The sequence below is a fragment of the Carassius carassius genome, chromosome 6 (genome assembly GCF_963082965.1).
Source record: "Carassius carassius chromosome 6, fCarCar2.1, whole genome shotgun sequence".
Classification (NCBI taxonomy): domain Eukaryota; kingdom Metazoa; phylum Chordata; class Actinopteri; order Cypriniformes; family Cyprinidae; genus Carassius; species Carassius carassius.
The window spans coordinates 17,870,012-17,886,799 of record NC_081760.1 but is presented as its reverse complement, the minus strand read 5'-3'; the positions used below and the strand labels follow the sequence as shown (position 1 = coordinate 17,886,799).

The following is a 16,788-nucleotide window of genomic DNA, read 5'->3' as shown; positions in this document are numbered from 1 at the left end:
GTGATGGAAACCGACATTGTTCCAAACTATCACGTATTTTGGCAGGTCATCTCCAATCTGACCCCTTGTTCAGGGCTGAGATCCCCGTAGAGAGTGTCTAAAAAGGTGACAAGACACTCTGTATTGTATGGCCCGATAATGGGAATATGCGTTAGCTCACCATTCCCAGAGACAGCAGCACCCATTTTTTGTAAAGCCATGGCATATGTGTACTGGTCACACTTACTGTGCTGTATATCACTATACAATGTTGTACCGTTTACTGTGAGATACAGTTGCTGCTCGCTCATTGCTCATACATGTTTTACCTGTACATACTGGTAGTGCACCTCCTTCACTCTTTCACCATTTCTTTCAAATGGAACAGTGTACAGCTGCTTCATATTCATTTGGTGTATTTTCAGCACCCTGTCAATGGTTGAGATGCTGACTGTTTGGATGTTTCCAAAGATGTTGTTGTACTCTATAATGGCACACTTTATCTCCCTTAGTCTTATGTCATTGTTTTCTACAACCATGGTGTGTGAAAAGGGGCCCTCTGCCACTCTTTTGAAGTTTTCTACCAGGCCTAATGCAAAACACAAAATGAAGTAAGATAAAATGTCACTGTTTAAAGTATACTTACTGTATATTGTAAAATGCAAGTGGAATACAGTAATATTGTATGAAGCATTACAGAAAGTATACAGTGCCTATTGTTAAGTGAAAAGTGACATGACATTCAGCCAATTATGGTGATCCATACTCAGAATTTGTGCTCTGCATTTGACCCATCCAAAGTGCACACACACAGAGCAGTGAACACACACAAACACTGTGTACACACACCCGGAGCAGTGGGCAGCCATTTATGCTGCGGCCCCCGGGGAGCAGTTGGGGGTTCGGTGCCTTGCTCAAGAGCACCTAAGTCGTGGTATTGAAGGTGGAGAGAGAACTGTACATGCACTCCCCCCACCTACAATTCCTGCCGGCCTGAGACTCGAACTCACAACCTTTCGATTGCCAGTCCGACTCTCTAACCATTAGGCCACGACTTCCCAAAAACCCGGGGAATACATACCTAGATTACATACCTGCTCTGTCGACGAAAAGTCTGAATGATTAAGGACACAGTTGCACTCCCAACATTTGGCTGCATCCTTTGACCAGCCTCGGCCATTGTTAGCCCATAATTGAGAACGTGATCTACAAGTGTGGCTAGTGTAGCAAGTTGTCTCATCAGGATCATGCATGTCCTCTGCCTCTTCTGCCTCTTCCTCTGTTTTGCCTCCCAACTCCTCCACCATGCAGCCTAACTCCTCTTCCTCTTCTCTCTGGCTGTTGACCCTGTCCAATTTCTTGTCCTTTCATTATCAGACATTGAAACATTTTGTTGTGCTTCGGCTATATACAAACCCAATTCCAATAAAGATGGGACACTGTACAAACTGTGAATAAAAACAGAATGCAATGATGTGGAATTTTCACATTTTAATATTTTATTCAGAATACAACATAGATGACATATCAAAAGTTTTAACTGAGAAAATGTATAATTTTAAGGGAAAAATACTGTATGGCATCAACAAAGTCAAAGTCACCTTTATTTATATAGCGCTTTAAACAAAATACATTGCGTCAAAGCAACTGAACAACATTCATTAGGAAAACAGTGTCAATAATGCTTTCTTAAAGGCAAAATGATTGTTAAAGGCAGTTCATCATTGGATTCAGTTATGTCATCTCTGTTCAGTTAAATAGTGTCTGTGCATTTATTTGCAATCAAGTCAACGATATCGCTGTAGATGAAGTGTCCCCAACTAAGCAAGCCATAGGCGACAGCGGCAAGGAACCGAAACTCCATCGGTGACAGAATGGAGAAAAAAACCTTGGGAGAAACCAGGCTCAGTTGGGGGGCCAGTTCTCCTCTGACCAGACGAAACCAGTAGTTCAATTCCAGGCTGCAGCAAAGTCAGATTGTGCAGAAGAATCATCTGTTTCCTGTGGTCTTGTCCTGGTGGTCCTCTGAGACAAGGTCTTTACAGGGGATCTGTATCTGGGGCTCTAGTTGTCCTGGTCTCCGCTGTCTTTCAGGGATGTAGAGGTCCTTTCTAGGTGCTGATCCACCATCTGGTCTGGATACGTACTGGATCCGGGTGACTGCAGTGACCCTCTGATCTGGACACAGACTGGATCTGGTGGCCACGGTGACCTCGGAACAAGAGAGAAACAGACAAATATTAGCGTAGATGCCATTCTTCTAATGATGTAGCAAGTACATAGGGTGTTATGGGAAGTGTTTCCGGTTCCGGTTTACCTAATTAATGCAGCCTAAAAATCCTTTAACGGATTTGGATATTAAAAGCATCTTAGTACGTTATGTGTATGCCAGGTTAAAGAGATGGGTCTTTAATCTAGATTTAAACTGCAAGAGTGTGTCTGCCTCCCGAACAATGTAAGGTAGGTTATTCGAGAGTTTAGGCACCAAATAGGAAAAGGATCTGCCGCCCGCAGTTGATTTTGATATTCTAGGTATTATCAAATTGCCTGAGTTTTGAGAACGTAGCGGACGTAGAGGATTATAATGTAAATGGAGCTCATTCAAATACTGAGGTGCAAAACCATTCAGGGCTTTATAAGTAATAAGCAATATTTTAAAATCTATACGATGCTTGATAGGGAGCCAGTGCAGTGTTGACAGGACCGGGCTAATATGGTCATACTTCCTGGTTCTAGTAAGAACTCTTGCTGCTGCATTTTTGACTAGCTGTAGTTTGTTTACTAAGCGTGCAGAACAACCACCCAATAAAGCATTACAATAATCTAACCTTGAGGTCATAAATGCATGGATTAACATTTCTGCATTTGACATTGAGAGCATAGGCCGTAATATAGATATATTTTTGAGATGGAAAAATGCAGTTTTACAAATGCTAGAAACGGGGCTTTCTAAGGAAAGATTGCGATCAAATATCACACCTAGTTTCCTAACTGATGACGAAGAATTGACAGAGCAACCATCAAGTCTTAGACAGTGTTTTATGTTATTACAAGCGGAGTTTTTAGGTCCTATAATTAACACCTCTGTTTTTTCAGAATTTAGCAGTAAGAAATTACTCGTCATACAGTTTTTTATATCGACTATGTAGTCCATTATTTTTTCAAATTGGTGTGTTTCACCGGGCTGCGAAGAAATATAGAGCTGAGTATCATCAGCATAACAGTGAAAGCTAACACCATGTTTCCTGATGATACCTCCCAAGGGTAACATATAAAGCGTGAAGAGTAGCGGCCCTAGTACTGAGCCTTGAGGTACTCCATACTGCACTTGTGATCGATAGGATACATCTTCATTCACTGCTACGAACTGATGGCGGTCATATAAGTACAATTTAAACCATGCTAATGCACTTCCACTGATGCCAACAAAGTGTTCAAGTCTATGCAAAAGAATGTTGTGGTCAATTGTGTCAAACGCAGCACTTAGATCCAATAAAACTAATAGAGAGACACACCCACGATCAGATGATAAGAGCAGATCATTTGTAACTCTAAGGAGAGCAGTCTCAGTACTATGATACGGTCTAAATCCTGACTGGAAATCCTCACATATACAATTTTTCTCTAAGAAGGAATATAATTGTGAGGATACCACCTTTTCTAGTATCTTGGACAGAAAAGGGAGTGTGACGAGTGGGGCGGGGCCGAGGGATGTGGGAACACGAGTGAGGCCGGTGGAGTGATTGGGAAATCCGCTACACCTGCGACCCACCACCGGTCTTGAGTCCCACAGAAGAGATGGAAGGCTATAAAACTGGAGCGACGACAGTGAAGGATGAGAGAGGACCAGGCCTGGGCTTTTAGTTGTGTTTTGGTTTTTATTTTGTGTTTATTTTGAATAATTAAAGTTTCATTTTGATGGTCCGCAGGTTCCCGCCTCCTTCTTCCGGATGAATACGAAGGTTTTTATCATTACAGTGGTGCCGAAGCCCGGGAGAAGGAGGGACGCGCTGCTGAAGATCCCTCGCCGCTGTGGTGAATCCGCGGTGCCACAGAGCGGGCGAGGAGGATGCCGCCATGGACGCTCGAGGCGGTGGACTGGAGCGAGTTGCCGGGGATGGGCGAGCTCGCTGCCGACCGCCCACGATATGGAGGGACGGCTGCCGTCCGTGAGGGAGCGGAGGAGTCTGCGCCGTTTGCCAGGGGGCCGGAGCCTGCTGCCTCCGCGAAGGAATCCGGAGGAGCAGGGAACGGGGGACTCCTGCCGGCTGCCCAAAACCGGAGGAGCCGTCGGCGTCCACCGGGCGGCGGAGGAGTGTCGTGCCGTCCGCCGAGGGCCATCCAGTGCCACCGCCAGGCACCGCGGAGGAGATCACCCAGCCGGTGGAGGGCCGAGCAGCAGTGCGTCTGGGAACCAGAATTTTTTTTTTTCTCTCCCCTCTCTCGTCTCTGTTGCTCCTCCTTCCATCTCCGTTTTTCTCGCCTCGTCTGTCCTACCCCCAGGTTCCCGCAGGTCCCCGTGAGCGGTCCCCCCCGGAGGGAGGGAGGGGGGGGGGAGTAGAGCGCAGTCTCGAGGGTACCCCCCGGCCTGCGAGGGGTGATGGGGGTATGTGATGAGTGGGGCGGGGCCGAGGGATGTGGGAACACGAGAGAGGCCGGTGGAGTGATTGGGAAATCCGCTAAACCTGCGACCCACCACCGGTCTTGAGTCCCACAGAGGAGATGGAAGGATATAAAACTGGAGTGACGACAGTGAAGGATGAGAGAGGACCAGGCCTGGGCTTTTAGTTGTGTTTTGGTTTTTATTTTGTGCGCATCAGTCGTCCGTGAGGGGCTGGTGCGCTGTTTTGTGTTTATTTTGAATAATTAAAGTTTCATTTTGATGGTCCGCCGGTTCCCGCCTCCTTCTTCCGGATGAATACGACGGTTTTTATCATTACAGGGAGATTCGAGATTGGTCTATAATTAACTAGTTCTTTGGGGTCAAGTTGTGGTTTTTTGATTAGAGGCTTAATAACAGCCAGTTTGAAGGTTTTGGGGACATATCCTAATGACAATGAGGAATTAATAATAGTCAGAAGAGGATCTATGACTTCTGGAAGCACCTCTTTTAGGAGCTTAGATGGTATAGGGTCTAACATACATGTTGTTGGTTTAGATTATTTAACAAGTTTATACAATTCTTCCTCTCCTATTGTAGAGAATGAGTGGAACTGTTCCTCAGGGGGTCTATAGTGCACTGTCTGATGTGATACTGTAGCTGACGGCTGAATGGTTGCAATTTTATCTCTAATAGTATCAATTTTAGAAGTAAAGTAGTTCATAAAGTCATTACTGCTGTGGTGTTGGGAAATGTCAACACTTGTTGAGGCTTTATTTTTCGTTAATTTAGCCACTGTATTGAATAAATACCTGGGGTTATGTTTGTTTTCTTCTAAAAGAGAAGAAAAGTAATCGGATCTAGCAGTTTTTAATGCTTTTCTGTAGGATATGTTACTTTCCCGCCAAGCAATACGAAATACCTCTAGTTTTGTTTTCCTCCAGCTGCGCTCCATTTTTCGGGCTGCTCTCTTTAGGGTGCGAGTATGCTCAATATACCATGGTGTCAAACTGTTTTCCTTAACCTTCCTTAAGCGTAAAGGAGCAACTTTATTGAAAGTGCTAGAAAAGAGAGAGTCCATAGTTTCTGTTACATCATCAAGTTGTTCTGAGGTTTCAACACATCTCAAAAAAGTTGGGACAAGGCCATGTTTACCACTGTGTGGCATCCCCTCTTCTTTTTATAACAGTCTGCAAACATCTGGGGATTGAGGAGACAAGTTGCTCAAGTTTAGGAATGTTGTCCCATTCTTATCTAATACAGGCTTTTAGTTGCTCAACTGTCTTAGGTCTTCTTTGTCAAGTCAAGTCAAGTCAAGTCACCTTTATTTATATAGCGCTTTAAACAAAAAACATTGCGTCAAAGCCACTAAACAACATTAATTAGGAAAACAGTGTCAATAATACAAAATGACAGTTAAAGGTAGTTCATCATTGAATTCAGTGATGTCATCATCTCAGTTCAGTTTAAGTGAAAGTGAAAAGTGAAAGTGAAGTGACATTCAGCCAAGTATGGTGACCCATACTCAGAATTTGTGCTCTGCATTTAACCCATCTGAAATGCACACACACAGAGCAGTGAACACACACACACACTGTGAGCACACACCCGGAGCAGTGGGCAGCCATTTATGCTGCGGCGCCCGGGGAGCAGTTTGGGGTTTCGGTGCCTTGCTCAAGGGCACCTAAGTCATGGTATTGAAGGTGGAGAGAGAACTGTACATGCACTCCCCCCACCCACAATTCCTGCCGGCCCGGGACTCGAACTCACAACCTTTCGATTGGGAGTCCGACTCTCTAACCATTAGGCCACGACTTCCCCGTGTCTGCGCAAATAGTGTCTGCGCAATCTGTAAGAGTGTGTCTGCATCCCGAACAATTTTAAGTAGGCTATTCCAGTGTTTAGGCGCCAAATCGGAAAAGGATCTGCCGACCACAGTTGATTTTGATATTCTAGGTATTATCAAATTGTTTTGAGAACGCAGCGGACGTGAAAGATTATAATGTTACAAGAGCTCATTCAAATACTGAGGTGCTAAACCATTCAGGGCTTTATAAGTAATAAGCAAGAATTTAAAATCTGTTTAATAGTTTATGTTTAATAGTTAGCCAGTGCAGTGTTGACAGAACAGGGCTAATATGTTAATACTTCCTGGTTCTAGTAAGAACTCTAGCTGCTCCATTTTGGACTACCTGGAGTTTGTTTATCAAGCGTGCAGAACGACCACCCAATAAAGAATTACAATAATCTAACCTTGAGGTCATAAATGCATGGATTAACATTTCAGGATTTGACATTGAGAGCATAGGCCGTAATTTAGATATACTTTGTCACATTTTCCTATTTATGATGCGCCAAATGTTTTCTATGGGTGAAAGATCTGGACTGCAGGCTGGTCATTTCAGTACCGAATCCTTCTTCTACGCAGCCATGATGTTGTAATTGATGCAGAATGTAGTCTGGCATTGTCATGTTGGAAAATGCAAGGTCTTCCCTGAAAGAGACGACGTCTGGATGGGAGCATATGTTGTTCTAGTACTTGGATATACCTTTCAGCATTGATGGTGCCTTTCCAAATGTGTAAGCTGCCCATGCCACATGCACTCATGCAACCCCATACCATCAGAGATGCAGGCTTCTCAACTGAGCGCTGATAACAGTCTGGATGACATGGCATACCAGTGTTCCAAAAAGAACTTCAAATTTTGTTTTGTCTGACCACAGAACAGTTTTCCACTTTGCCACAGTCCATTTTAAATGAGCCTTGGCCCAGAAAAAATGCCTGCGCTTCTGGATAATGTTTAGATATGGCTTCTTTTTAGACCTATGGAGTTTTATCCGACAATGGCGAATGGCACGGTGGATTGTGTTCACCGACAATGTTTTCTGGAAGTATTCCTGAGCCCATGTTGTGATTTCCATTACAGTAGCATTCCTGTATGTGATGCAGTGCCGTCTAAGGGCCCAATTTTTCTCTGAGAAACTCCTTTCTGATATTGCTCCACTATTTTTCGCCGCAGCATTGGGAGCATTGGTGATCCTCTGCCCACCTTGACTTCTGAGAGACACTGCCACTCTGAGAGGCTCTTTTTATAGCCAATCATAAGACCTAATAAGTTGCAAATCGGTCCTCCAGCTGTTCCTTATATGTACATTTAACTTTTCCGGCCTCTTATTGCTACCAGTCCCAACTTTTTTAGAATGTATAGCTCTCATGAAATCCAAAATGAGCCAATATTTGGCATGACATTTCAAAATGTCTCACTTTTAACATTTGATATTGTGATGACGAACCTATGTGATTGACGTCATCACCATTTCAGTATGTCTCTGTGAGTGTTAAATGTTATATTTAGTCTGTCATGTACATTGTTTAAGCGCTTTGTTTACATTTTATTTCTTCATCCTTTATAATTAGCTTTGGACGTTTGCAACTCCACAATTCATACATTTAGTAATATCATGCAAGTTCAATTTCTTTGTTTACTGTTAGTACTTGCTGAAGTGTAATAAATCACAAGGAGTCTAATGGTTTTTACAGACAGTTTATTGGTAATTTAAACTATACAGCTCTGTGGTATTGTTTGTACTTACCCATTGATTTCTGTTCCGGTAGCGCGTGTAACCCGGAATGCATCTATAATAGCAGCGATCATACCATTTTTCATAACTGGAGGGAGGCAACCTAGGTTGGGATTGTGATGTTTGTTTTGTTTAATGTTTAATGTATGTTTGTTTAATGAATTAAACCTTCCTAATCATCGGGAAGAAGGAGGCGGGAACCTGCGGACAATCAACATGACATTTTAATAATACAAAATAAACACAAAACAGCGCACCAGCCCCTCACGGACGACTGGTGCGCTCAAATAAAAACCAAAACACAACTAAAATCCCAGGCCTGGTCCTCTCTCGTCCTTCACGGTCGTCGCTTCAGTTTTATATCCTTCCATCTCCTCTGTGGGACTCAAGACCGGTGGTGGGTCGCAGGTGTAGCGGATTTCCCAATCACTCCACCGGCCTCACTCATGTTCCCAAATCCCTCGTCCCCGCCCCACTCGTCACATACCCCCATCGCCCCTCGCAGGCCGGGGGGGGTACCCTCGAGACTGCGCTCTACCCCCCCCCCCTCCCTCCGGGGGGGACCGCTCACGGGGACCTGCGGGAACCTGGGGGTAGGACAGACGAGGCGAGAGAAACGGAGATGGAAGGAGGAGCGACAGAGACGAGAGAGAAAAAAAAAAAAATTCCGGTTCCCAGACGCACTGCTGCTCGGCCCTCCACCGGCTGGGTGATCTCCTCCACGGCGCCTGGCGGTGGCACTGGACGGCCCTCGGCGGACGGCACGACACTCCTCTGCCGCCCAGTGGACGGCGACGGCTCCTCCGGTTTTGGGCAGCCGGCAGGAATCCCCCGTTCCCTGCTCCTCCGGATTCCTTCACGGAGGCAGCAGGCTCCGGCCACCTGGCGAACGGCGCCGACTCCTCCGCTCCCTCACGGACGGCAGCCGCCCCTCCATATCGTGGGCGGTCGGCAGCGAGCTCGCCCGTCCCCGGCAACTCGCTCCAGTCCACCGCCTCGAGCGTCCATGGCGGCATCCTCCTCGCCTGCTCGATGGCACCGCGGATTCACCACAGCGGCGAGGGATCTCCAGCAGCGCGTCCCTCCTTCTCCCGGGTTTCGGCACCACTGTAATGAATTAAACCTTCCTAATCATCGGGAAGAAGGAGGCGGGAACCTGCGGACAATCAACATGACATTTTAATAATACAAAATAAACACAAAACAGCGCACCAGCCCCTTACGGACGACTGGTGCACTCAAATAAAAACCAAAACACAACTAAAATGTTGTCCTAACTCTCTCGTCTTTCACTGTCGTCGCTCCAGTTTTATATCCTTCCATCTCATCTGTGGGACTCAAGACCGGTGGTGGGTCGCAGGTGTAGCGGATTTCCCAATCACTCCATCGGCCTCACTCGTGTTCCCACATCCCTCGGCCCCGCCCCACTCGTCACAGTTTGTAACATTATTTTGCTTAAGCTGCACTAACGGTATTTATTCGGTTAAGTAAGATGAGATTGTTTTAATGTCATTTTTGTAATAGACATTATTGAAACAAAGGTTACCCTGTGCAAATGGTACTTTCCATTTCTGTTTGGCAGGAAGTTTGTGTATTTAAGCAGAGTGTTCCTTATTGAAGGGAGGGTTTGGTGGTTTGCTCTCTTACTAGAGTACAACATTATGTTTTATTGTTGATAGAGAGCTGTTTCAGCAATTTTCCTTTGTGTTTAATCTGGAAAGGTTTTAGTGCTGCTTCATTAGCAATCATCATTCAATTTTTTTATTTTCTTAATTATTAATTTGTACTTTGCACGGATTATCCTTGGCTAATTAATAAATTATCTATTTTGCACCGAAAACCATATTGTCATGCCATACCTTCCTAACTCCTCTCTAACTCTCGTACTACAGCACCTGGCTTTGGGCAGTCTCAAAGACAGTCCTTTGCGACAGATATGTTATCTATATTCTAATAAATATAAGTTTATATGTATATATATATATATATATATATATATATATATATATATGTACAATTTGTACAGTGTCCCAACTTTTTTGGAATCGGGTTTGTGTGTGTGTGTGTGTGTGTGTGTGTGTGTGTGTGTGTGTGTGTGTGTGTGTGTGTGTATATATATATATATATATACATATATACATATATGACATATTATGACAACTTGTTCAATCATTTTGCATATAAAGATTTATGCTATGAACTAATGCCTAAATGTTGTGAGGGTGAGACTTTTCAACAGAGACCCATTATAATACATTTTGATCAACATGACATAAGCAATTGATAATATATATAGGAAACAGCAGAGATTTGTACATAATCATTTGCATGAATGTACCAAAGCATTTGCAACTTGTTCAAAGAAATGAGAAACTGCTTTTTTGATGTGCACAAATAATGTAATGATGTGAAGATTGAACATGTAGTTTTGAGAATTTAAATTCTGATTCGAAAAATGCACCAAAGCAACGGAGAAAAACTGTAAGCCTGCTCTCAGTGGCCCATCAAAACTGAACTGAGAGTCTTGTTTGTTTTCTGATCAGTTGAGAATCAGTGATATGCATGTGTTCAAAGATGAAGTGGACTCTTGTTCTTGCCTCCAGTGGGACGTCACTCAACTGCGGTGCTGCGTGTCTCCAGCTGGACACCGCATAAGCGGTACGTGTCCGGTCTGGAGGATGACCTGGCCTTCCTGGAACTGATGGAGCCCTTCCCACAGAACATGTCCATCATCCCGCTGTGTCTGCCAGAGAGAGACTACAGCGAGAACATTCTAATGAGAGCTGGACGAAAGGGTGTGGTCATGGGTGGAGCCAGGCACTCTTACCTCTCACTGGATGATTGTCACAGCTCTCTCAACCTCACATTCCTAATGACCAATAAGATGTTTTGCATGCAGAAGCAGGAGTCTGACATCGCTGTCAGGGCCAAGCCGATGCCGTGTGACTTGAAGTTTGGAAGTCCCGTCGCAACAGTGGAGGGAAAGACGGCATTCCTGACAGGCATTTCTCTGTCCACTGGAGACTGTAATCATGGACTAGTGTTCACCAAACTGTCCCGATACCTGCACTGGCTGCGACCGCTGCTGCATGCATCTGAGAAAGAACAACAACAACAGCTATGAAGCAACAACAAAAAACAAAGGACACTGGCTGTATGAAGAAACAAATGAGTGATTACCATAATGTAAAATAAAATGAATATACAATGAATTTACAGTTGAAAATATTTACAGCAGCTACAAGTTCTGAGTCACTGTAAATCTTTTCATTCCTGAAAAGTTAAACACTGATGCTTTTCAACATTGATCTCTTTGAGTGACATGACAGCTTAATTTAATTAACTTAATTGGTTAACTGACTTAACCAATCACCTGTGTTTGTGACAGGGCTTTCTGACTCACTGACCAATGGAGGAAACATTTGGAAACAATGTTTATATTGTTAATGCAAAGATTAATTATGCCACTTTTAACTATATATACTCATGAGAAACACAGCTGACAAGCATAAGAAATACAAAAGAAAACATTACGATCATGATTATTTGTCTTGTCTTTGTTTACTCTGGACTCCATTTCCCATGATCCCTCATCTAGGAACCAGTCACACATTCACACCTGTTTCCCATCAAGTCAAGTAACCTTTATTTATATAGCGCTTTAAACAAAAAAGATTGTGTCAAAGCAACTGAACAACATTATTTAGGAAAACCGTGTGTCAATAATGCAAAATGAGAGTTAAAGGAAGTTCATCATTGAATTCAGTGATGTCATGATCTCATCTCAGTTCAGTTTAAATAGTATCTGTGCAATTGTTTGCAATCAATTCAGTGATATCGCTGTAAATGAAGTGTCCCCAACTAAGCAAGCCAGAGGCAACAGCAGCAAGGAACCAAAATCCATTAGTGACAGAATGGAGAAAAACCCTTGAATGGAGAAACCAAACTCAGTCGGGGGGCCAGTTCTCCTCTGACCAGACGAAACCAAAAGTTCAATTCCAGGCTGCAGCAAAGTCAGATTGTGCAGAAGAATCATCTGTTCCTGTGGTCTTGTCCCGGTGGTCGTCTGAGACAAGGTCTTTACAGGGGATCTGTATCTGGAGCTCTAGTTGTCCTGGTCTCTGCTGTCTTTCAGAGATGTAGTGGTCCTTTCTAGGTGCTGATCCACCATCTGGTCTGGATATGTACTGGATCCGGGTGACTGCAGTGACCCTCTGATCTGGACACAGACTGGATCTGGTGGCTACGGTGACCTCGGAATAAGAGAGAAACAGACTAATATTAGCATAGAGGCCATTCTTCTAATGATGTAGCAAGTACATCAGGTGTTATGGGAAGTGTTCCCAGTTCGGGTTTACCTTATTAATGCAGCCTAAAAATCCTTTAACAGATTTGGATATTAGAAGCGTATTAGTCTGTTATGTGTAAACAGGTTAAAGAGATGGGTCTTTAATCTAGATTTAAACTGCAAGAGTGTGTCTGCCTCCCGAACAATGTTAGGTAGGTTATTCCAGAGTTAAGGCGCTAAATAGGAAAAGGATCTGCCGCCCGCAGTTGATTTTGATATTCTAGGTATTATCAAATTGCCTGAGTTTTGAGAACGCAGCGGACTCTACTGCTGCATTTTGGACTAACTGGACTTTGTTTATTAAGCATGCAGAACAGCCCCCCAATAAAGCATTACAATAATCTAACCTTGAGGTCATAAATGCATGGATTAACATTTCTGCATTTGACACTGAGAGCATAGGCCGTAATTTAGATATATTTTTGAGATGGAGAAATGAAATTTTACAAATTTTAGAAACGTGGCTTTCTAAGGAAAGATTGCGATCAAATAGCACACCTAGGTTCCTAACTGATGACGAAGAATTGACAGAGCAGCCATCAAGTCTTAGACAGCATTCTAGGTTATTACATGAAGAGTTTTTAGGTCCTATAATTAACACCTGTTATTTCTGAATTTTAGCAGTAAGAAATTACTCGTCATCCAGTTTTTTATATCGACTATGCATTCCATTCATTTTTCAAATTGGTATGTCTCACAGAGCCGTGAAGAAATATAGAGATTTAAGATTCAAGATTTTTATTTGTCACATACACAATTATATAGAGCATATACAGTATAACCAGCAGTGAAATGTGAGTCAGGTTCGCTCCATGGACAGTGCAATTATTAAAGAATACAATACAGATGAAAATATACATAAATATAGCTATGAAAGAATGAAATAAAAGTAAACAATAAAAATATGAGAATAAAATATAAAAAATATGTATACTGTAGAATTAAATATACAATGGAAAATAATGTGCATGAAAGTACACTGTAGTTTTAAATATTAAGATACCCAGGGATGTACAAGAGGCAATGTGCATATGTGCATTATACTGTAGTCTTAAATATTAAGATACACAGAAATGTACAAGAGGCAAATGTGCAAACAGGTTGACACTTTCAGTATGTCAATGTGATGTAGTGAATAATGAATATCTTACTGATAAAGTGAATATTAAGTGGAGACATGAAGATGTTGAGAGACTGGTTTTAAGTTTAGTAGCCTGATGGCCTGGGGGAAGAAACTCCTCCTGAGTCTTTCAGTTTTTGCCATCAGACTACGGAAGCACTTACCAGATGGCAACAAAGTGAAAAGATGGTAACTGGGGTGGATGGAGTCTTTGATGTTTTTAACAGCTCTGCTTTTTTAGCGTTTGATGTAGATGTTCTGCAGAGAGGGGAGAGCAGACACTGAGATGCGCTCAGCTAAGCGCACAACTCTCTGCAGGGCTTTTCAGTCTTGACTGGAGCTGTTCCCATACCACACTGAGATACACTGAGTCAATACACTTTCTATGGACCCTGAATAGAAAGTTTTCAGGATTGCTGGTGAGACCCTGAATTTCCTCAGCTGTCGCAGATGGTACAGTCTTTGCCTTGCTTTTTTAACCTGAGTTTGAATGTGTGTAGTCCAAGTCAGGTCCTCTGAGATGTTTACACCAAGGTACTTGAAGCTGCTCACCCTCTCCACAGGGGTCCCGCTGATCATAAGAGGAGTATGGGCTGCTGCTGTCTCTTCCTGAAGTCCACAATCAGTTCTTTAGTTTTGCTCACATTCAGAGAGAGACAGTTGTCCTGGCACCATGATGTTAGTTTCTCTACCTCATCCAAGTTTGCGGTCTCATTATTGTTGTGAATGAGGCCCAGAACCACAGTATCATGAGCAAATTTGATAATAGATGTGGAGCTGTGGGAAAACACGCAGTCATGTGTGTAGAGAGAGTAGAGCAGGGGTATCATCTGATATGATGAGTCTCATCAGCATAACAGTGAAAGCTATCACCATGTTTCCTGTTGATATCTCCCAAGGGTAATAGGTAAAGCGTGAAGAGTAACAACCCTAGTACTGAGCCTTGATGTACTCCATACTGCACTTGTGATCGATATGATACCTCTTTATTCACTGCGATGAATTGATGGTGGTCATATAAGTATGATTTAAACCATGCTAATGCACTTCCATTAATGACAACAAAGTGTTCTAGTCTATGGAAAAGAATGTTGTGGTCAATAGTGTCAAGCGCAGCACTAAGATCCAATAGCACTAATAGATAGATACAACTGTAATCTAGGTTACTATGGCCCATGTCAAACCTATAAAAAAAGAGAAAGGGATTTAAAATTCACATATAAACAATTTTATTTTAATGTTTAAAACATTTTATATTGTTTAGCTAATGTAGAAAATGTCACACATTGAAAAAATTATTAAATTAAACAATTAGGAATAGCTCCGCCCTTAGGGTGTTGCGTCATCTCTAGCGCTGAGCAGAGGTGAACAGTCTCTTGTCACAGAGTGAAGTGAAATGGCAGCTTGAGCAGTGATGCATGTCAATTGCAGTTCTAAAGTCAAGAAAGATTAAGTGAGAAGCTGAGCTGATTCATCTGACAAAACTGCATAAAACAGATTCCCTTGATACATCAAGATCATTTCTGATCGTTGTTGATTTATCCTTGGTTGTTCTTTTTTTTGTCTTTAGTTTTTTTTTTCCCTCTTTTCCCTCTATCTTGTTGTTTCCATTCCTTCTACATCTCTCTTGAAATTGAACGAGGAGTTCTGTGTTAGAACTGTTTCTGCCAACAACGAAGAGTGCTCAACATTGGTGGAAACTGGTGAGCCAACCTGGTTTTTCCCGAGCTTGGACAATATTTCATTGTTTTTTCGAAGTGGTAGGATCTCACTTATTCTGTGAACAAGAACTATTTTTTTTCTTTTTGCATTTTTCATCTTGGAGTTGCGAATCTGCACTCTACACTCTATCTGGACACTGAAACAGGAGTACTAAGGAACACTGAACTGAGCTAAACTCCTGTTGAATTGCTTGAGTTATTTACTTCAAAGACAATCAGTTGAAAAGTACTCTGATTCAGTGTCATCTGACATTTTCTTCAGCATTGTCTCTATTGCTATTATTTTGTTATCTTTGTTTTACTTATTTATTTGAAATTGTTCTGAAAAGAGAACACAAGGTGTTATACAATTCTGATTTGTGTAAATGGGTTATAACATCTGTATGTAAAAAGAAAAGGTTGTTTAAAGGTATACAGCTAACCAAACCAAGCTAGATATTTAAACTGAGTAAATTAGGAGTACTAAAGCTAATTAAAGAATAACAGACTAAATTAATAAATAAAAAACTTTATAGTATTAAATACAAGTAGTATTAAATATAAAATAATATAATATAATAATAATATAATATTTACACTTAAGGAAGGTTAAGGAAAACAGTTTGACACCATGGTATAATGAGCATACTCGCACCCTAAAGAGAGCAGCCCGAAAAATTAAAACGATGAGTGGGCCCGGTGACATTTTGCTTGACTCCAAAAGAGTTTATTAGGTCAGTAAACGCAAGTCCTAATGCATCATTTGTATTATTAACGTGAATATTAAAATCTCCCATGATTAGCGCCTTATCAACTGTAATCAGAAGTCTGCAAATTCTTTTAGGAATTCTGTATACAGCCCTGGTGGTCTATACACAGTAGCCAGAGCAAGAGATACATTATATTTCTGTTGCATGTCTGACAGTGTAAAATTAAGCAGAAGTATTTCGAATGAGTTAAACCTGTATCCTGTTTTCTGGGTAACATTGAGAATATCACTATATATTGTTGTAACACCTCCGCCATGACCAGTCTGACGGGGCTCATGCTTATAACAGTAGTTTGGTGGAGTGGACTCATTTAGACCAAAATAATCATTTGGTTTTAGCCAGGTTTCAGTCAAGCAGAGTACATCAAAACTATTTTCTGTGATCATTTCATTTACAATAACTGCTTTGGGTGTGAGTGATCTAATATTTATGAGCCCAAACTTTAAAAATTGTTTTTGTTCATTTACTTTACATTTTTCTGGTTTAATTACGATAAGATTTTTTCTAGATCCTACATTATATTTTGACCTCACTATTCGGGGAACAGACACAGTCTTAATAGTTTTTACAGCACAAGTACTTTTATCATTTAAGCGGGTGGAACAAAACTCATCATAATAGTTATTAGAGAATTGTCTTACTAGTCACATAGAGCGAAGTGTCCTGGAGATGTTGTCAGAGAGCAGCCC

The 16,788-nt window shown here is 42.1% G+C and overlaps 1 protein-coding gene across 1 annotated transcript in view; it reads left to right on the top strand.

The window, feature by feature from the left end:
- The window catches only part of prozb (protein Z, vitamin K-dependent plasma glycoprotein b), a 31,478-nt gene extending 20,148 nt beyond the window's left edge, over positions 1–11,330 (top strand). The window contains exon 8 of the mRNA XM_059552343.1: positions 10,765–11,330. Coding sequence (XP_059408326.1) covers positions 10,765–11,285 — 521 coding nt within the window. The 3' untranslated portion in view covers positions 11,286–11,330. The remainder of the gene's footprint in view (positions 1–10,764) is intronic.
- The last annotated feature ends 5,458 nt before the right edge of the window (positions 11,331–16,788 follow it).